The sequence below is a fragment of the Vanessa cardui genome, chromosome 5 (genome assembly GCF_905220365.1).
Source record: "Vanessa cardui chromosome 5, ilVanCard2.1, whole genome shotgun sequence".
Classification (NCBI taxonomy): Eukaryota; Metazoa; Arthropoda; class Insecta; order Lepidoptera; family Nymphalidae; genus Vanessa; species Vanessa cardui.
The window spans coordinates 12,861,706-12,884,383 of NC_061127.1; the positions used below are offsets into that span (position 1 = coordinate 12,861,706).

Sequence of the window (22,678 nt, forward strand, 5' to 3'; positions counted from 1 at the left end):
CGCCTCTAGTAGTAATAAAAAGATTTGATATAGACCCTCTCGAGCTTCCTGATATTTCTTTTAGAGTTCTTACCCAAAATACCGGATCAATATTTCTTTCAGGTGCAGCTGAGAGTATCCAGTCTGATTGACAATGTGATCTGGAATCTGTTTTCGACCCAAACGAAGGTGTTAGAGTGATTGAGTCTGAATTGTCCACGAAATGATTTGCATCACAATGTAAAAGGGTCAGATCGTGCACCCTACGCCCCGATGCTAACAACAAAAGCGTGGCGGTGTGTTTCGAAACCTCGTAAAGGTTAGTAGGATCTGGGTTAACGAGTTTTAGATGCCTGATGACTATTCTTGCATCCCAAATAGGGATCTTGGGCGCAGGAGGTTTTGCTATGGAGATAGCTTTTAGCACGTGCTTAACTATGTGGCTGGAAGAAATCTTCGCGGTGGAGATAGTCTCACAGATTGTTGATATTGCGCTCTTATGCACTAATATGGTACGATAAGCTAAATTATCTTTTATGTGTAGGTGGGCTAAGTAGCGTGCGACCTCGGCTGGCGTGGGCATACGAAGATCGATGCCACTGCTTTTACACCAGCGCGACCACTTCGTCCATATCGGGATGTAAGTTTTAAATGTGGAACCGCGCCAGCAGGATGACAAAAGCTGTCTCTCTTCCACAGACCAGTTGTGGGTCAACGAATCCCACCCAAAATGAGCCAAGCTTCCAGGTTCAGTCTGTCCACTTGAGCCGGTGGACGCCCTGTGGATGTGTCTATGAGATTTGTCTCCAAGTCCTGAATCTTCCTCGGTCGAGTCAGTGATCTGTTTTTGAGGTCTGGGCGCCAAAATGGTTTCTTCCACTTGGGCGTTATTATTATAAATCTGCCTGATGCTGAGTTGAGATGATGGAGCACTCGAGGCAGGAGGCTGGGTGGGCAGAAAATCCAGGCCAGATCGTAATGCCAGTGCCTGCTGAAAGCCTCGTGAAAGCAAGCGTTCGAGTCTGCCAAGTCTAATGAGACATATGTTGGAACAACATGTGCGAGATTTGACGCAAATAGGTCGATTACGGGTGTTCCCCAAACGCCGAAAATCTTTTCTGTAGCCTCGGGCAATAGATGCCACTCGGGAGCGACGCGCTTGCGCGAGAGGTGGTCGGCTTCCGTATTGTAAACTCCCGGGAGGTGGTGTGGGAGGAGTATAATGTTGAGGCTGTCCACTAACGTCAGCAGAACCTTGGTCAGCTCTAAGAGAGGCCCTGACCTGGTTCCGCCTTCGTTTCTTATGAAGGCTATCACAGTCCGGTTGTCGCTCTGCAGGATCACAGTCGAGTCTTTCAAATTTTTTGTTTCGGCTGATATTGCAGCGATCACTGCATACATTTCTTTCATGTTGCAATGCCAACTTTGCTGTTGCCGAGTCCAAGCACCCTGTAATCTCTTGCTGTTGACTAGAGCTCCCCATTGTATATCGGATGCGTCCGTAACGATGTAATTCGTTGTCATCATCTCGTGATGGATTGGAGTCACTTGATGTATGTTGTCCAACCACCATTCCAAATCTTGATGGACTTCCTCCGAGAACTTCATTGGGGCTCGAGGGTTCAGGCGAAGCTTGTTGCTGTGGCGTTGCAGAGTTCGGCAATGCAACCTTCCCCGGTGGGTGATGAAGGTTGCAAAGTTGAGATACCCTAAGAGGCGTTGAGCCTGCTTGAGGGTCCAATTGCCTGTTGCAAGCCGAGCTTGAATGTACTGACCCACTTTTGAGACCTTTTCTTGGGGAAGGGACTTGGCGTTGATTTGTGTGTCCCAATTTATACCCAGAAATTCTATTGACCTCGTCGGAGTGAGGATGGATTTTTCCAAGTTGACATACCATCCGAGACTGGTTAGGAATTTGATAGCAATTTTTACTTGGGCTTCCAGCTGTTCCCTGGACTGATGAGCTAGGAGGTAGTCGTCCAGGTAGACAATTAGACGGAGTCCTTGCTTTCGAAGCATTTCTGCAGTCCAGTTCGTTAGGGATGCGAACATTTTTGGCGCCGCCGCTAAGCCGAACGGGAGGCAGGTCATCTGCCACAATTTGCCTTCGTAGCTGATGCGTAGGTAGCGCCTGTGCTGTACTTTGATAGGCAAGTGGTAATAGGCTTGGCTGAGATCTAGCTTGGCCATCCAGTCTCCTGATTGAAGGAAGTTGGGGGTCTGATGGTGATTTATCAAGTTGAAATGTTTTGGTGTCAGGTATCGATTTAGGGCTTTCAGATTGAAAATTACTCGATTTTTTCCATTGGTCTTTGTTATGATGAACAACGGGGAAATGAAACTTGGGGTAGGGGGTGCAGGCTCTAGAACACGAGTTTGAATCATCTTCTGTAACTCGATTGACATTAACGTCGATTTTGGAGTCTGGTATTCCGTCAAAACTTCTTTTGTTGGAAGAATTAATGGTGGCGCTTGGTTGAAAGGAATGCGGGCACCAGATACCATTTTTAATATAGCCTGTGGAGGATTCAAGGCGGCCCACTTCTTTTGAAAGAGCCTTAGACACCCCCCCGTAAAACCACTCGAGTCATTTACTTTTAAAGTTTTGTTTACTTTGCTTGTGGCTTTTATGTCCTCCCTTTTGGCTTGAGCTAGAATTGATTTGGTTGCGATGAGCACTGAAGTCTTTTCTATCTTTTTTAAAGGTTGTATTGGTTCCCGGCTTTGCAGGGCGGATACGAAAATTCAAATTGTCTTTAGACGTTGACGGGCTAGAGGACACAGGCCGAGAAACCGTAGAAGTTGTTGATGCGGCATATTGTTTGTGTAGCTTGTCCACCCCCCCTATTTTTTGCACATACGCAGATAAAGCCTGAGGGTTGAACATATATTCGGCCGAGGGAGGTATTTTCTCTATGTCTTCTCGAACGTACGTACCTTTAATAGCCTTGACAATAGCACGACGACGAAGTTCCAACACCTCTGCACGTTTTCCGCAAATTATTTGAAAAATATCGTGTGTTACGCTTTTATAGGGCGAATCGGTTCCGAAAAGTTCTTTCAGTTTCTCATAAATGGATGACGGAGAGAGCTGAGATTGGTTTACCGCCGACCAATCAATGAGAGATTGTAAAGCTTCATTTACGGACTCATTTTGAGCCATAACAGCATTGGACAACGCTGCAAAACTCCGCTCCATTTGAAACCATCGCAATGGAGCCTTAGGATCATCAAACTTTCGCAATTCCTCGTTCACTTTTAGTTCCATGAAGCCCGGGAACGCGACGTACTTCTTTTGAGTTTCGGTATAGCGCACAGAGTTCCAGTCTTCAGAATCCAAACGTTGTACTGACATCATTTTAGCAACGCGTTCGTTATTGGCTCTTGCAATTGTGGGTTCTTTGATAGTAAGATCCAACTTCGCTATATCACCTACCACTAACTTATTAATATTTGCGGGTAGGTCACCGCCGCGACTGTCAGGAATAGGTTTAACGAGAAAAGGTGTCGATCTTTCCTCTAATGCAGGTTGTGAGGGTATTACTGCCCTAGGTGTTTGCGCAGCACCCGGTTGCATAATATTTTGGATGTAACTCACCAGATGTTGAGAGAGGGCCTCAAACCTTTGATGCAATTCGTCGTCTTTCACCGTAGAGCCCGAAACGCAGCTGCGGGAGCCGCGCGAGCAGCGCGAGCGGCGCGTGCGGCGTGAGCGGCGCACGCGCTTCGGTGTAGGCTGTGACTCCTTACTCACAACACTTTCGTCACTATCACTGTCACTAGGGCTCGATGAACGTCTAGAACGAACATTCAAACGCGTGGTGCCCAGAGCACCTTCCGACATTTTATCGTTAACGATACCGGCGCGAGAATCCGAAATCGAGCTAAGACGACGCTTTCGCGAATTTGCAGTCACGTTTTCTTGGTCGTTAGTTTCCATGATAATCACGACCACGAAATAGGAAAAACGAAAACAGAACTTTTTACTTCACTTCTCAAAAGTTCAAAATAATTTATAGACAAATTTCGATAAGCAGCTTTAGCACGCGGTTCGAAGAACAACGCAACAATGACGAAAAAATATGGCGGCTTGTGGAACGAAACATCGCTGAGAAAGTTGAGGGCGCCACTGAGCAGTCATTTTTGGAGGGAAAACGGAGACCTCTGGCGGCTAGCGGCGGAACAAGTACAATGTACTCTCTCATAATGGACTTCAGACGTCAAACGGAACACATAATAAGCAAACGGGCACCTATTCTGTAACCGCTATAATCGTGAAACTCGACGCTCTGAAACACCCCCGTTCTCACACGGAGCATTGTTTCGCCAACATTGCGTTGAAGTGGAGTCGAGGATCATCGAAAACTGCCGACTTCATTATCAGGAATTTTGCCCCACTGAATCTTCGAGACGCACTCACAGCGCACGTTTCACTTCGGTACTCCGAACTGAATACTGATTGAGGGATATTAAAATTTTGTGGTGAAATTGAAGCCAGCGCGATGCACAGAGTTATTGAATTTCATTCAATATGTGCTCGAGTAACGGCTTGTAAGAGACGAGACGATTGAAATTATCGGGAACACGAGGTTAAGTGTGTTTTTATTTGGTTCTGACTAAATTTTCAATAAAATGAGCGTAATCGATGATCATGGATTGTGTATAGAAAAACATTATAAGTATTTTAGTTGCTTGTTTAACGTTTTAAAAACCCATTTAGATTATAGTTTAATCATAACCATTATAAGAAAGTATTTAATTGATCGGACAAGAAAATAAAATATGTTTATCTTGGTTTTTACAATCTAATCTACGTAATAATAAAATACACAACACAAATACCACACACTTCACGTTCTTAACATATTATCCATTGAAACTATTTTAACTTAGTTGCCAACTCTGTGTAAATCTGCCCAACTTTTAGATTGGAACCCAAATATCTATTATGATTAATGTAGTTCCGAAGTTTGGGATAGAGCACGCCTTTATACATAGGTTATAGGTATTATAAGCTATTGTCCGGGATTGAGGTTGATATTGGACCAACATTGGAGCCAACTACGAACATGCGGGTTGGAACAATATACCACGCTCCAGTTGCTCCGATAATGAACACGATATTAAATTAACTTTCTTTGTTTGCAATATGCGTATTCATTAGCATAATTAAAATGTTGTATGAAATATTTCTGAAATTCATAATAACTTACTAACTTTATATAAAACAATGTCCAGTGGGCACTGGATATTGTATACATACACTATAAGTGAAAAAGGACATTATTTCTATGTTATATAGAAACACCAAATAGTAGATATCTTTTCTGACTTTGCATAGTATAAAAATAGAACCATAGACAAGATTAAAAAAATGGTTCATGGAACACACGGAATATGTAGTGAACCAAACATCATTATATAAATCATTAAATAAATCAATAGTTAATGATAATTAAAATGACAATACTTTTTAAATTATCATACGCTTTTGACTTTGCAATCGCTTCTGTTGCTTCGCTATACTTAGCGTGCGCTTCATCTGTCTTTTGTTTTATAATCTGAGATAGTGCCAAGCAATTTATTTGCCCGTGCTCAGTTTGTAATGCATCTGACCACTCTCTTTTATCTTTTAGCAGACTTCTAAAAAGGAGGTTTTATATATATGACGGTAATGTTTTTCTTTTGTTTTAATTCAATAATTTAAATTATATGACAGTATTATTTTCTGAAACTCGGTACTTCATGTAAATTGAATAAGAAGTTTTTGTTCGAAACTGGAAAAAGTGGTAGAATTAGTAGAATATTTTATAAGAAAACTTCTGCTTGTTTATAAACACGGAGACCGTCTTGAATTCGATGGATTCTTATTCATTTATGTCCGCAAATATCTAACTAGCTAACTAAACTGGGAAAGCTCGTTATTAAGTTCTATATAAATACACTGCTTCCTCGGATTTTTACATCAAAAAGTAATTTACAAATAAATTACACATATATTTCAGAGTACGTATTTAAAAAGAATTCTGGCATTTCCTTTTTAAAAATCGAGTCACAAACTTATTATACTAGAAAGTAATAATGTACAAAAATATAGTAATAACGTTCGTCTTGCGTATTACATACATAATATATAGTTCTACCTTCTTTCCTAATCCTAACGTTGCGGCTTACGAATAGTTTCACATCGATTTCTTTCCTTTCTGTCCTCAATTATTTGCTATTAGAAAGAAAAAGACAAAACATTGTGAAAATATGCAACCAGTATTCAATAAAGATTAGTAACGCGCAAGTAAGCGTAACGTGAACCGTATCCAAAAAGACACATAGCTAATGTAGTAGACAAGATGGTTACGTCAGTCGTAGGTATAAAACCAATGGGGTTCGGCCGTAACTTGATATAGAAAAAGTAATTGACTTTAATTCTATTAGGCGCATGCATTCAGTAAAAGATATTACACAAATGACTTTCTAGTTGACTGCACAGCTTGGGAATGAGATGATCGCGTCCAGGCTGTTTCAAATAACAAAAATATGATTATTATTGTAAATTTATATTATAAAAAAAAATAGATCCCGCTGACTTTCTTTCGCCTGTTCTTCTCCGGGCTGAGGTATTATATTCCGAAGCGGGGGTAGATTTTCGACTATCAATAAGAAAGTGTAAACACTTCCATTTTATATTTTTCCATTTTATTTTCCAGATTAATTTTTACTTATTAATATTTTTCATGATTAATTATTAAATACAACCTAATTTTTCGTGATACGTAATTTAGATTTGTTACTTTGAGTTTTAGTGCATGACGTGTTATCCAGTAAAGTAACTGGATACATTCAAACACAATGAACTAAGCTCGTATTTTGGAATTCCTTACCAAAGGATTGCAGTCTACGAGTTTTGCGGTTTAAATCCCCGATCAGACCAACAAAAAGATATTGAGTTTGAGCTTAGGAGTGTTTACACTCTCGTGGCTCGGCAAGCACATTGGCCGAGCGCTTGAATTCCCGATGCTCGTGAAGGATTGCCGCTCCGTTGGATTATCAGAGCATTATAATAACAAAAAAAAATGCACATGTTTGTGCCCACTAAATTCTGAATCACTTATCCCTTGCGTAATTAACCTTTGTTGCAAATGCCATGATCGGAATGGAATCGCTCGGATTAATAACTATTTATTAGCGATAAATTTTTATTTTCGAATCTAAGAAAGCAAAACGGAATTACAATATTTAAATACTTTTTTTAATGCTATAAAAAACAATTGTACTATACAGGGACGATATACGACTATACTAACTTATAATAAATTTCGCGCCATTGTTAGCATAATGAGAAGTCTAGAAATACGATCATTTAGCAAAATGGCATTTCATTAATTACGAACCGCATTGGGGGGTAACAAGCGAATTTAATTAAAGGCAAACAATTCGCGACAATGCTGTCTGTCGCGACCATCCTCATTGAAAAGTCAACTTAATTCTCTATTACTCTCTCTCTCTCTATCAATTTACAGTTTTTACTTTTCCAGATGAAATCCAGCCAGTTACGCGCAATGCTCTTATCCAATTTGGAAATGGTTGGCCTTTACCTGACAGTTGCAGTCTTTTTCATTTTATTTTTACGTCAACTGTTTTATGTGGATGAATTTACCTAAAACCGTATTGTTGCTATTGGTTATATTTCTGTTTAGCATGTTATCTAAAATAATTAACAAACCATGAGGCGCTTCCTTATTTATTAGTCTACTTTAATATATATGTATGTTTTGTTATGTAGTAAAAGTATTTGTCATACTTAACAAAAATAAATTTTACGTTTGTTTTTAAAACTAATTAACTCATAAAAAGTTTTAGCGATTAATTATTATTATACGCAAATTTCTGAAATCTCATTAATAATACGTCCAACTTAATCGAAAATTACTTAAGTTAACAAACTAAAAGGTTATAATGGTAATATGAGTAATTAAGTGACCTTTGATATCATAATATAACCTTTATCACACTGTTGATTATTTATAATATATAAAGTATAATGACATACATTATATGTAAGTCTCATTTTACTGTAGGCTTATAACGCAATATACCTTTGATCAACTTGTGAGAGCTGCTCACCGTAAATGTGCCTTTGTTGCACTATACACTTTTGTAAGCGAGGATTTTTCTTCCATCAACACTTATTCTTCCTTGCGTCTTGTCTTGGACAATTATCTATTATAAAGCCGTATTTTTCTGTTAAGATACTTTTCTTACTAACACTATCAAAACTATGTACATTATTGTAGCAATTGTGTAGATACATAAAATACGAAAGTTGATTAAAATGAAAAATTCGATTGCAATTTTTAAAGACACAAAGTCACATGGACCATGTTTAAATTGAAAAACGAAGTGATTGCATAATTGTTACACAGCGTTGCTATTGTAATTAGTGTGCATTGTTTTTTTACCAATAATCAACAATCCAACAGCTCTATGCAATACTGACAAAGAAATATAGCAATTAGACAAAAAAGTATTTAAATAAATGCAAATTATTTGTAAAATAATAAACAACTTTATTTTTATTATTATTATATAACAATAAAAGTGGACTAATATTCAAAGGCACTAAACATTATTTCAAAGAGATTATATTGTGTGGTAAAATATATTTATATAAGTTCCGTGAAAACTAAAAAAATCGTCACGCCTTTAATATATATATATGTAGCTACTAGTACATATAAAACCTATTGTGAAACGAGTGATCAGCCTAATGTGAACAAAAAAGCGTCCATTGAAAATTGCTTTTTCATATACCTTCATATACGTAGAGAAGCGCCAGAACAGCTACTATCGACTAGTTTAATAATCCAACGCTATAAAACATACCTACCCTTCCAGTTGGGAGTTGCTAATGGAAATTTAATTAAACTTAAGCTGATAGGGTGCCAAACGATGACATTAGAGGCGCCGACATTTTGTTATCATGCTAAACGTTGAATTATTGTGGATTTAAACTTTATAAATTTAACTATAATCTTTTTCACGTAGTGTTGTCACAACGACTATTACGTTTAATAGTTTATTGAAATGTAGTGATCTTTCACTGCTTTTGTATTGAATGATTATAACGACTCACTGTCGATCTCAGAACTGTCCAATGCTGCTTGAATTGTACATATCCATGTTATACAGAGTTTAATACAAATATATAGACTGACCTATACTGAATAAACTTTTTCATTATATTTTATGTTTTTATAGATACACGTTTAAAACTAACCCTTGTTTTTAAAATTGATCCATCTTTTCTGTATTTTTAATGGTTTCGAATAAATATACCCGGAATTAAACATAATAATTATTATTAACGTACTTACACTTATGCTAAGAATGCAACTATGCAATGTATAAGTAATTCTTAATATATATAATAACAATTAAAATGATATAAAAATTAAACATGAATATGGTAAATAGTATATTATATACTAGCGGCCCCGCCTCGGCTTCGCACGGGTGCAATACTGATACTAAATATACTACAGAATTTTCATTATTTAGCATTTATTAACGACATCACATAGCAAACTTCTAAAATTATTATAATATCAGTGTTTCTTTACTATATTGTTCATATATTTTATACACAAACCTTCCCCTAGAATCACACTATCTATTAAAAAAACTGCAGAAAAAACTTCAGCCAAGAAAACCCCATTGTATATTTATCAAAAAACAATACGATATACTTATTACTTATAAGAAATATGTTTTTTACAAACTAACTTTTATAAAATAATATACTGGGGCTCAATCAAGGGCCTCGTGCTCTCATGCCCGTGGCTAACACCGGCTCCAAATATAGCAATAATTATAACTACAGTATATAATCGTAAATCGACTTTTAAGTAGTCTAATATTTTTCATTTCATTTTTCTTAGGAGGACTCCAAAAAATATATGTTGAATACGCAATTATTTTTCTTACATTTTAGTGCATATTTTTGTTTAAAGTCGGTTTTTGACGTATTATATATACAAAGTCATTCTCTTTAAATCACTTACTCACTCATGCTATGCAGTGATAACAAATAGGTACAATATCCACAGTTTTCACTCATTAGGAATTACAAACCGTCCGTGCGTTTTAAAACTGTAATAACTTCGAAAATATTCATTTAAATCTCATGCTGTAAAGGGCCGTATTGATCTATATTGAATGCACAATTTATTTAAGGTACCTATTTGGATAAGGATTAAGGCTATATTGCTTAAAATCGCTTCGAAAATTAGCCATTTTTTCTCGTAAAAATAAAAGATAAAAAAAATGTTTATTGTGGGTTATCCTTAAGAGATAGACATATACCATCCCGGACTTTTTTGTAGACATTTTTGAGGTGTACAATTCTGTAGTACATTATTTTGATCTATCTAGTAGGATTCAGACGGCGTTTAATGTAAGCGCAAAAAACTTACGACATTACATGAGAAACTTTTGAATTGTCAGTGTTACTTAACTATATTGTTTATGTATTGTATATAAAAACTTTCCTCTCGAATCACTCTATCTATTAAAAAAAACCGCATCAAAATCCGTTGCGTAGTTTAAAAGATTAAAGCGTACAAAGGGACATAGGGACAGAAAAAGTGACTTTGTTTTATACTATGTAAAGATTTCGATTCTAATTTTCAATGTTTTAAGGAGAAAAACGAAAGCAGAGTAAAATTTATTAAAAAATAAATTGGTACGAATATAAATAATACGAATATAATTGGTACGAATACGTACGTTCGAATAGAAGAATAATAAATATTGTGAAACTTGGTTATTAAAACAATTCCACCTACACCTTGTTTATCAGTCGCTTAATTAGAAAGATTAATCCATTGTCTTCCACGATACGACCTATCGGCTGTACCCTCGTCATCGTTAATAACTGCTCGAGTTACATACTTATAGACTCTACAAACAGATCAACGGTGTTATTAAAGAAACCCGCATTTATTAATTAAAAATCTTTAATATGCGTCCTATTTTGTTGTAATAAATCATTAACTGCAGTTGGTAGGTAAAAGGCACTTTTTTTAATTAAACGAAAATATTTTTGTTTCAATCAAGATTTAAATTAAGAATTCAATGAAATTATTGCTTGTATCCCTTTTTGAAATTTATCCAGCAATTAATATCTACCAGCTACCAACATGATGATGCGGAATGATGTTGGTTTTTGAATTTATTTTCTCGTCATTCATTCTTTGATTTTAAAGTTTTATATTAACGTAATGTTTTATTGTACGAATACCTTTCCTATAGGATGGTATAATGTAAACAAGGCCTAATTCAAAAGCGTCTTAATGAAAACCGCTTTGTTAGATTAAAAGTTACACGACTTTAAAGGCAACTCATAAACTTCAAGGATTTCTAACTATTTATTTACAAGCTGCTCGAGCTTTATACGGCTAAAATAAAGGTCTAACTTTATTAAGAGTTATACTAGCTGTGCCCGCGAAATTTTAAGCGTTTGAAATAATATTATTGTAGTATAGTTGTACTTATTACATCAGGTATCTGCCAGTAAAAGTCACGTCAAAATCGATCCAGCCGTTCCAGAGATTAGCCGGAACGTTTGTTCCGACTTATCTCAGACAGACAGACAAAAATTGTAAGAAATGTTATTTTGGTATATGTACAGTGTATACATATATATGCACTGAGTAAAAAAGGGCTACTTTAATATTACAAACAGACACTCCAATTTTATAGATTAAGAGAAGATATAAAAGGAAAAATGTATTGTTTATGGAAAAATCGCCTTCACTGGTGTACGTAGAACAATAATTATTTTTTATTTCTTAAGAATGAAATCCTGGAATAAATTATCGTAGTTGCAATTATATAAAACGCCGAGAGATAAATTTTCATATATGAAATAAAAGCAGGCTGCTTTAAATTATTATTTATGTCAGTACGGACATATAAAAAAAAAATCATAAAGTGAACAGTTTTCATAAAGCACTCTTTTACACTCTATCTACGAAGGTAATGAGGTCGTTGAACCGAGTTTTGTATTTCAACTCGTTATAAAACAAGACTCGGGTTCGACGTCCTCTTCTCTCTGCCTTTTTAGTAAAATATTTATTCACACAAGAGTGAAAATCTCTTTTGTTATTATTTCATATCTATCATTCTAAAATAAAACGAATTATAAAGTACGATTGTGTGAAATAGAGAGATTAAAATTGACTTTGTTTAAGTTTTTTACGTTAGTAGATTGAATGCTTCTCTATATCAACACAATCGTTACATATTTAAATAGAGAAGCCTGTTAACTATGACAATTTGACGTAGATAACGTCTTCGCTTAAGGAATACGACATAAGTTAAATCGTAAATTTACTCGACAATAGTGTTATTACCGAGTGCAGATGCGAAATAATAGTCATTAATAATGTCAACAGCATGTTTTACTAACGCAAGTGGTCCAGTAGATAATACTCAAGAATATCAACCAATCATAACAAGGATATTAACAATAAATTTCAATCACGATTATATTATTAGTCAAAAAATAAACTAGCTTTTGTGTCATTTGTGAAGACAATAAAGTACGGTATTGTTTTAGTTTTGCTTTGTAACTCCAAGGGTCTATTCACTATTGTTTCTATTTAAAAATGGAAAAGGTTCTTAATATATAATTAAATATAAAGAAATGTCGCTATCGTTTTTACTACCATCCCACGCGGTCATTATATTTACAGAAATTAGTTCTTATTTGTATTTAGTTAAGACCTTGGTGTTGATAATTCTTATGTAAATAATTCAAATAAAAAATTAGGTATATAATTATTGTTACCAGATAATTTGGAATTAAAGACGATATATGATAATTAAGTGTAAATCTATGTATCATATATTATTTTACAACATATACTTAAACCATTTATGATATGATAAACTTTATCGTTTCCCCTCAAAATATTCAGAGAATTTTGTTCTTTTAATAAAAAAGCTTGTTCAGCTTAATAACCATTGTGACGATTCCAAATATTCGTTTCATACAAATATGTGGTTTCCAGTTAAAGGTTGTTCGACTGAGCACAGTTGATAGCGAGCGTGGAAAAGGACGCTTGTTGGAATTTGGCATTTATCAAACTTCCAACAAAATATTACAAATAGGTATATTTAAATAGCTTTAATTTTTGTATTTAGTTATGTATTTAACTTAAGTATTCATATGGATTATTCAATATTTTAAGACGTATAGCTCAGGTCAAGGTCAAATATGAAGTTAAAATCTTATTAAAATTGCAAGCAAAAATATTCAGTTATCGACATAGAGATACATTCTCTAATATACATAAATTAAAGTTCAGACTGTATATTTCCAATTTCCAATATCTTAAGTGTTAAATGTTTAAAACAAAATCCTAAAATTTAACGTTGTAAAGGTTGATTAAAGTCTAAGAACAGTGGAGTTTGCACTTACCATCAATCTATCTTCTAATTTAAGTAATATATTTACTATACATATATACTTACTAACTATATTTATATATAGTTAGCATGTAACGCCTTGTCCAAGTTAAAACTAAATCCTTTCACGATTTTTACTAAGTATTAAATAAAATAACAAAAATGATATAACCACAATCTTTTCGAGCTTATAATATTATTTTTCTTGACAAATTGCATCAGTTACAAAGGATTAACACTTTATAACCCGACATCTTAATTAAATATTTCAACCACATATCTTGACTCCTTTTACGCCCATTCTAATTCATAAAGACACTTGCATTGAGATAAAATGTGTCGTGTTATATAAAAGGCTTTTCGTGTATAGCGGCTCGTCTTACAAAGGCGCGTGCCGAGAATCGTGTAACTTTAAAGGAACTCGTAGAATTAACTTGATAAATTAACTTCTTTGAAATGTTAGTATGTGGGTATTACTTCTATCGTTTAATATGAATTTGAAATGAGCTATTTTTATGAATAGTAAATAACATTAAATTGAATATAATACAACCGTAAAAAAATATTGTAAACAATTATATATTTTTAAAGTTATTAATTTCGGGATATTTACCATGTTTTTTATTTTTGTTCGGTGGAGCTCGATATTTTGACATTGTCTACGAATGTCTTGTTCACGAGACTGACGTGTAAAAAACATGGTAAATATCCCGAAATTAATAACTTTAATAATAAAAATAACCATGTTAATTTAAAATCTTATAATTATATATTTGTTTGAATATAGAAGGGGCTTTGATACTTTAAAAATATTTAATTAAAAAATATATTTCAACCTTTAATTTCAATACATTCAATAAAATAAGCTTTATTTATCTTATCTTATCATATCTCTATTGTTACATACAGCGATGAATTTGATATCTTAAGCAGGATACATTGCTTAATCATGGTTGAATGCAATTATTTACTTTTATTTCATGATTCATAAAATGATATCCAATACACCTTAAAGTCATACATAACAAGAGGTGTTGAAACTACACTATTTCTTCCAAATAAACGTCTATAACGTAGAACAACTAAAACAAACCATAATAATTTCCTTCCAGACTTTGAGAAACTTCCTTTCTAAGCTTAGGTCGGAGTCAAGAACATAAATTCTAGTTTCTAAGACGTGACACCCTTTGTGTTTATAATGCGCACACTGTGAAGCATATACTTACGTATAATGGAAACAAAAATGATATCATATCAGCTATATGAACATGTTACAATAATTATAAGTTTTATGTTTAAAAGAAGTAACATAAGTACTACTACATTTACACTGCTACAAATACCAAACGAATATACTATAGTTAGTTAGTTATAAGTTCCTATAATCGGTTTTAATTATGGCATGTAATTAACATTTAATAAGTCATAAATATTGACGATGATGAAAGACTCATAAGTGCTTTCCTTGCGCAAATTAAGTTTATTATGATTTAATTTATATTTTATAGCCATACAACCTTTTTATGTTCAAATATTTTTTAAAACACAAGTTGTATCATGAACATAAAATAGTATGATTCTGTTTATATCTAAATTAGTTATATATATATATCATCAATATATATATCAGAATCATCAAATATATATTAAAAATAAATAAATATTTAAGCATATAAATTTGCTTGTAATGTCTTTATTTTCGATCGTAAATATTGACCAATCACAGCGAATATCTGTAAACGAATAAAACAATAAAAACCGAAATAAACGGGAACAGTCGACGTGAACGTATTTGTGTTTGCGCAACAATAGGCATCGTGCGGACAGCGCAAAACTCGTTTATTAAATCCGCCGACAAAGACATGTTCAAACTTTTCGACGTACACGTATGAAATGGGATGAAATGCGGCTCGAAATAATTTCAGTTTCGCAAGCACTTCGGAACGTTTCGAAATTAGCCAACTTTTTGCGGGTGGTGACTGTAACTTTCCAGTGAATGTCTCTTTACATTCCCGGTCGAGATGTTTGAATGAAGACCGCTGAGGTCTCCGCAATCTGGGTCAGATCGTTGTATGTTTTGTTTCCCGTTTACACGCCTATGTAGAACGGTCACGTAACGGACAAAGTAATCAAGATTTTCTGTTACATTTTTAATTGTTTGGTTAGTAATTTTTTTTTAATTTCTCCACGGTCTTAGATGAGCAGTTTTTTAAAATAATGCGTATTAATTGGACTTTTAAAAAGATCTTTATGCAAATAAAACTCTCGAAATAATTCATAAAACTATCGATATAATTTCGTTAAAATATAATAAAAAAATAAATTCTTTACAAAACTCACACAAATAAAACAATTTATTTATATTTAGCACCAACTTAAATATTTTCCGACCACATATATTTATCATGGTAAATTGTACTAAAAATATTTTTGTTAACTAATACCCGAGAGTATTTATTAATTGTTAAAGGTTGTAATGATATTGGATAGTGTTTAATATACATATTGATAAACTTACTTTGTTCTCAGGACGATGACTCTTCTGCTGTTGCTGGTGACGCTGACTGCGGTTGCTGCAGACGAAGCAACTGACCCGAAAGGTCTTTTAGAATCGACACCAGGTATGTAAAATATAACCCAACTTATACACAAACATTTTATCTTTTTTATGCGAGATACATATCCTGAGCATAAAAATATATTCAATTACTTTCAAATATATAATAGTAGTAATAATTAAAATATAATTAGAAATAAACCTTTTTGGTTGAAAATTAATTATAAAAATAACATCTTCATATAAATTTTTATCGTACCATCAATTATAAAAAATACATTTGGCAAAAAATAAGTCTTACCTACGTCAATATAATAAGAAAAAGTTTTAATCACGATTTTCAAGTCCACTTAAAGCGCTCTACCAACTTTCACCAAATTATGATTCGCAATTCCCATTTAATGAGATTCCGTAAGATTCGAGATTCCTTCAGATAGACTTAAATTACAGAGAAGTTATATTGGTAAGTACGAAGTCGCGGTCGTAGTATATGCGATTTCTTAGCTACATAGGTACTTCTTATATTATGAACGAAAACAATTAATTCATATTATCAATATTAAACGAAAAAACTTAAAACGCTAATATTATATATTATGTAAGAAAAGTATAAAACGAATTCTTGCCAACAAAAAAAACCATCAATCTAATTTTTTTTTTATTTGAATCTACTTTAAGGAGTTTAGATACTAGACCCAAAAAAAGAATTTGTAATTTTATTTAGTGATCGCTATGGGCATATAAAAAGATTCACGCCTTTATTACTTAATGTAAAAGCAATCTCGATTTGAATACTATAAAAAAATTGATTTATGATTTTTCTTGCCAAAGAGTTGTAAAGAATACAAATGAAAGAAACCTTTTTACTGTATAACCTTTACAATATCACAGTGAGGCTTTCGTAAAAATAATCCATTCTATTTTCAAATATTTTCGATTGTGATGTTCAAATGTCATTTACAAAATATATATTTTGATTAAAATATAGAAAGAAAATATGTTTTACCGTTTTTCTTATATTTATTTTCGCCACCGATCATTTTGATTGTTCTTTTATGACATCATATAAAAAAGTATTCCTTTATATACTCTTTGTCTATGTCAGTATTAGTAAGCAAATAAATATAGTAATTATACATTTAACGTTCTCAATACCTATATTAAGTCCAAAAGCAAGTATTACAATTCAAGTTGTATTATATAACATCATTTTCTGATAATTCGTATAAAATGCTACATGCTACATTGTCTCGTAGCAATTCGTAGAAGAGCTCCTACGCCATCTTCACACAGCAAGTCACTGCGCTAAGCTTCAATTAAATAATAAATATATTTTATTTTTCAATTTTGTAATTTGTAACATTGTAATTTTATAACAAGAGTCGAACATTCAACTCATTCGACATTTATAAGACTTTAATACAACATGAAAAGTAATAATTATTTATTAAAAGTAAAAGAGATACTGAGAGCGAGAAAGTATACATAGCACTTATTTTTATATTAGGTAATCGATTTTATTATATAATTTAATAGATTAAACTTCCGTTTGGTTATGAGAGTTTTTTAAGTACAGTGTATTTTTAATTAGGTTTTTTTGTATAATTAGTTCCGCAAGAGATGAGTTCCATTTTGCCAGTCAGCAGCGGTAAAAGGTTAAACAAAAACTGCCTCACACAAATTTATCCAGAATTTTCATTGGTTGGTTCAAATTATGAAATCAAGTTTTCCAAATATATTGAGCCAACCAAATCAAATAATTTACTTTAAAAACAGTTAATATATATACAACTTATATTAAGTATGTACTACTTTTGTGTATATAGAAAAACAGTCCAAAAACTCGGAATCGATTATACTAATTGAATTTTATTACGTTAATATAGTCTTATTGTAAAACATAGTAGGCATAGGCTGTAAGGTTGAGAATTTCCTTGACGTTGACGAAAGGAATCAAAGTCTCTAAAATTATAACTGAACACAGCATACTTTACATACATTCACTCATACAGCATACATTCAAGTAACGTATATTTACCTTTTTTGAGCACAAGGTTATAATACTGGTGTAACACATGAAACAATCAGTTTGTACACAATTCTAACCATGTCCATTCGTTTTATTTACTTTTCCTTTCATAACAAATACATGGGCTCACTTTTATTATTTATTTACTCGTAAGTATATAGTGGGAGTATTTACTCATCGGTGTTATTTCCATTAAACTTTTTGTACTATTTGCTCGAAGAAATGGATTAATTTTATGAACTAAGAGTTGTCTGGAAGATACTGTTTATACCATTTAATGTATAACATTTATGTATTTATATCATATAGTAACTGATTACATGTATTAGAGAAACAACACAAAGAACAATAGATTAAAATGAAGACAAATTTCTAGATATCAAAATACTACAACCACGATATGGGGTGTTTATAATCTTGTCAGACCAACTATAAAGTAGAACGTACCATTGCCCATATTGCGTTAGTAAGACTTCTCAGTATTATATTATATACTATTTATTATGTTGCATTATGTACATAGTAATGGTATGATTGTTATTGTTTGGTATATATCTCTGGAACGGCTGGACCGGTTGTGACGGGTCTTTAACTGACAGATAACTGATATAATAAGGACTAACTTAGGCTACAATAATATACTTTTTTGTTAAATTCAAACGCGTACATGGTCGCGGGCAAAGCCTTTTAATTATAAAATGTACATGAAGTAAGTATTATAAATATTATATATACAATAAATAAGTAAGTACATTTAAGATAATTTAAGTGAAATTAAGGATTTAAGTACTTTAGGGTAAAAAGTTAAACGCGCGACGGTTGTGAATAGCGACTGACAATAACGGACATTATCTCATTTTAAAATCTGTACTATCGTTATTTCTTCTTTGTGAATTAAATATTTGAAACAGCTACAAATTACGCGCTAAGTGCTTTTAAGCGCGTCCGGCAGAAAGAACCGGGATTTTACAACAGTTTTACATAAAGATCTAGGTAACCTACAGCGGCCTTGCGACACGAAAACGGTGCGCGTTTTCATTATGTTCATTCATTAGAGTAGGTCAAAATACATGCTGTAAATTTTTATTGTAAATTTAGCTTTTCACGAATTAAAATGGATTTGTATAAAAGTTAAACTAGAAGTAATTAACCTTCAAAGTAATAAATGAATCATGATTATGTTGGCACGTTTGGTAAAAAACACTTAAATCTAACAGTAATAAAAGAAATTAGATGTGAAATTTTACTTAAGAAAAACCACAATACTACGTTCATTTATTGAAGAAAAAAGCATATTCAATTTATTCCGACCAACCGTCTCGACTCGTCTATCAAATGGAAACAAACAGTGCACTTGACAGATTTTTTCAAAGTAATGAATTTAACATAAAAAATTCCGAGACGGTATTTCGTATTTAAATACAGCGCCTAGACATTTATTATGTATGTCACACGCCTTAGTTTCTTTCAGAGTTGGCGAGGCTTCACCGACGTAATACGAAATATTCTTGTTTAATAAAATCCCGCCTGACACTTACCTTTGCTTTGAAAAATTCAATAAATATTAAATTGCATTTCGCAGACGTTTTAAACATTCTGTAAACGATGGAAATAAGAGATAGAGTATAAACGTTTATTTTAAGATTAAAGGTAGTTAAAGATTTAGTAAGTATTAATATAGTGACAAAAACAGTAATGTATTTACGAGAAATATCTTTCAAGGTATTTTATTAAAAATAACACTTACTTATAAATGTGTAGTATCGATTTTATGGTAAGTTTTCATCAATCTACTAACCATATCACAGTCAACTGCTAGACAAAGTTTCCTTTCAAAACAGGCAAGACTCCTGTCTATTTATACGGTACACTTCTAGATATACCATAGAAAAATAACAAAAAATATTTAGGCATTAATTATATAAATTAAAAAAATGAATGGTACATTCGAAAAGAAGGAGTATTTATTTTTAAATAATTTCGTAAAGAGGTTGATTTCTAAACGAAAGTATTTTGCAAATAGTAAGGTTCAGACTTTGTACAAAATAAATTACGGAATGTTAAATTAAGAATAAAAAAATAACACGAATCATAATTTACGTTCGTGGTTTCATCACTGCGGCGTAATGCTCAGAAGAGATAATTTCGTTCACGTACCCCCTTTGATCCCACTTAGGGGGTGGAAACTTATACTTCCTTTGCTTTCCATCTCTTAACGAAATATGACCCCTTGTCGTATATTTTTATCTGACACCTAAAAATGCTCTTTAACGTCTAGAAATAAAGTCAATTTTCCGACAGAAAAAGCTCCCCTAAAGGATTATAAGTTCACGACATGAATATCTTTTTATTAATTTAATTTTAAAAGTAATGTTTTACGTACGTATATTTAAACTGTAATGGCGTCTGTGCCTGCTCATGGATACTTTTTTAAAATTATTATTTAGTCGTGGATGAATATTTAAGGATACTGTGTGTAGTAACTGGTCTACAACCTTAAATCTTGTGACCAAAACGTGTAAAGTTGCTACTATGGTAATACCAAATTTACAGATTCTTGAATGTGTAACAATTTATTGCTTAGTACAACGTTATTCATGCAATTATAAACATTAGGGTTTAAAGGATTATTAGTCAAAGGTTACATAAAAACTTGTAGAAAACGATATCAAACAACAAGGAAATCAAACAACACGAAATAATACAGAAGTCTTACAGTCAATTAACATAATATTTTCACGAAACAAATGAATCAAATTATCAAAGCTTCCATTGCGAATTTACAAACGAATATTTGTAACAAGTAAATTGAATAGATATATTTAGACCGCTGTTCTTACTTCAATGATGTAATTATTTACACACAAAAACATATGTAATGATTTTGTGTGTAAATAACATCATAGTTAGTTGTTGCAGTATTTTTGAATCAATCGATGGATATAGTATTGGTTTATATAAATTCAACTAAAATTCGGCAGAGATTGTTCTGTCCATGTAAGCATATATTAAACGATGACTTCCAATTGGCATGGCGACCGGTCGAACGATATAAAAGTTGACGTCCTGCAACGCTATCTACTGGCGAGTTACAAGAAGTGGACGAAATATAAAACATTTACATGAACATTTCATGAAAAAGGCTTATGTACTATCTAGGACCACCATGATACCATCGGTGATCGGTCATACCATTTCGAAGTGTAGTAATGTCAAATAAACGGCATTTTGTGCAATTTTTATTATATTAATTATGCATTATGCTTTTAAACATTTGCATTTAAACTAACATGTGAAATAACGTACATTGTATATATACTTATAAATATGATTTATACCGTTGCTATGTCTGTACATGTGTAATTTATAAACAAGACTGATGCGTACGTAATGCGAGGCTGCACGGACCGATAAGCAAAATGTTACCCCTCGGATGTTTTCGACGCAAGCACTCTTCGTGTGTAAATAACATTCATGCGCGGTACATTGACCGACTAAAGAAGAGAGGTCGGTCGTCTTTCCATGTTAAATAAGAATATTAACAGTAAAACTAGGAAAATTAACTGTCTATTATTTATTTTTTACATCTTGCATAAAGCAAGCCACAATAGTAAATTGCTTTTTATTTATACATATGTAGGCATCTGCCATTGTTCAGAGATGCTTCAACCATCCTTTTTGCAGGAAAACATGTCGGTCTAAAAATAGTTTTATATAATCTTAAATTAATTATATTGAAGTATAGAAACATTTATTTTCCATATCACTTACTCATACAGAGACCAAGTTCGTAGTAGATTTTTTAAATACTGCCCGTCATACTATGCTAGGTTCGAATTTTAGATCAGGAAAATAACAATCTGTTGAGCATTTTTGTCAAAAAAATATTAGTGGAAGGCTGCTATACTAGCACTATAACATTCCGTACCTCGAGAAGCATGTAAAGCCGTTAGACCTGACTCTGATCTCTAGCCGATCGGATTGTCGTTCCATCGGATTATGGCAATAAGGGAATAGAGTGTGCAACTGTATTTGCGAACGCTTGCGCGTAATATCATCTGAGCAATTGGATAGACCTTGAAATTGACTGTCGTGGCCAAAATTCGATCAGTAGTACTATTTTCGCTTAAATATAATATTAAAACGTAAATGTCATGATCAAAACCGTAAAAGCGTTTGTAATCTATACTAAGTAACAGTAGGAAATGAACTAGGTAAATTTCTTTTGAATAAATTAATTTTAAATGTTCATCTCTTTTATAAAGATACATATGGAAAAATCTTTATTCGCGAAAGTAATATTTTCTGAAATATACGTTTGCTCTACAAGCATACTCCTGATAAGGCGAGTTTGTAATCTGCTTACGTCGATCGGCTTATTGGTTCAAACAGCTCGGGGCGTATTAAAAACATAAAATTTTTAAAGGAGTTTTCTTTTAATTTTGTATTGTATTTACTTATATAAGTTTACAGTGTTAATAAATCCTATGTAGATACTAAATATTTCAAACTTATACACGATTTCCCCTCTATTTAATTGTGATTATAAGTAGTAATACATATTTCATCATGATGTATAATTAAGTAACAGGCTAAGACCTCTTTTCCTATAAGGAGAAGTTTTGAGCTTATTCCACCACGTTACT

General features: G+C 33.0%; 2 protein-coding genes across 2 annotated transcripts in view; one reads left to right on the forward strand and one right to left on the reverse strand.

Moving 5' to 3' along the window:
• Positions 1-22,678, forward strand: part of LOC124544559 (thrombospondin type-1 domain-containing protein 7A-like) — a 93,922-nt gene that overhangs the window by 18,646 nt on the left and 52,598 nt on the right. Inside the window, exon 2 of the mRNA XM_047123159.1 lies at positions 15,976-16,067. Coding sequence (XP_046979115.1) covers positions 15,980-16,067 — 88 coding nt within the window. The 5' untranslated portion in view covers positions 15,976-15,979. The remainder of the gene's footprint in view (positions 1-15,975; positions 16,068-22,678) is intronic.
• LOC124544558 lies at positions 540-2,524 on the reverse strand. The gene has a single exon (XM_047123157.1). It carries the CDS (start codon positions 2,482-2,484, stop codon positions 691-693), a length of 1,794 nt encoding a protein of 597 aa, XP_046979113.1. The 5' UTR covers positions 2,485-2,524; the 3' UTR covers positions 540-690.

Excerpts from the sequence above, each read along its gene's own strand:
- LOC124544558 (XM_047123157.1), bottom strand. The coding sequence starts at position 2,484 with ATGGTATCTGGTGCCCGCATTCCTTTCAACCAAGCGCCACCATTAATT.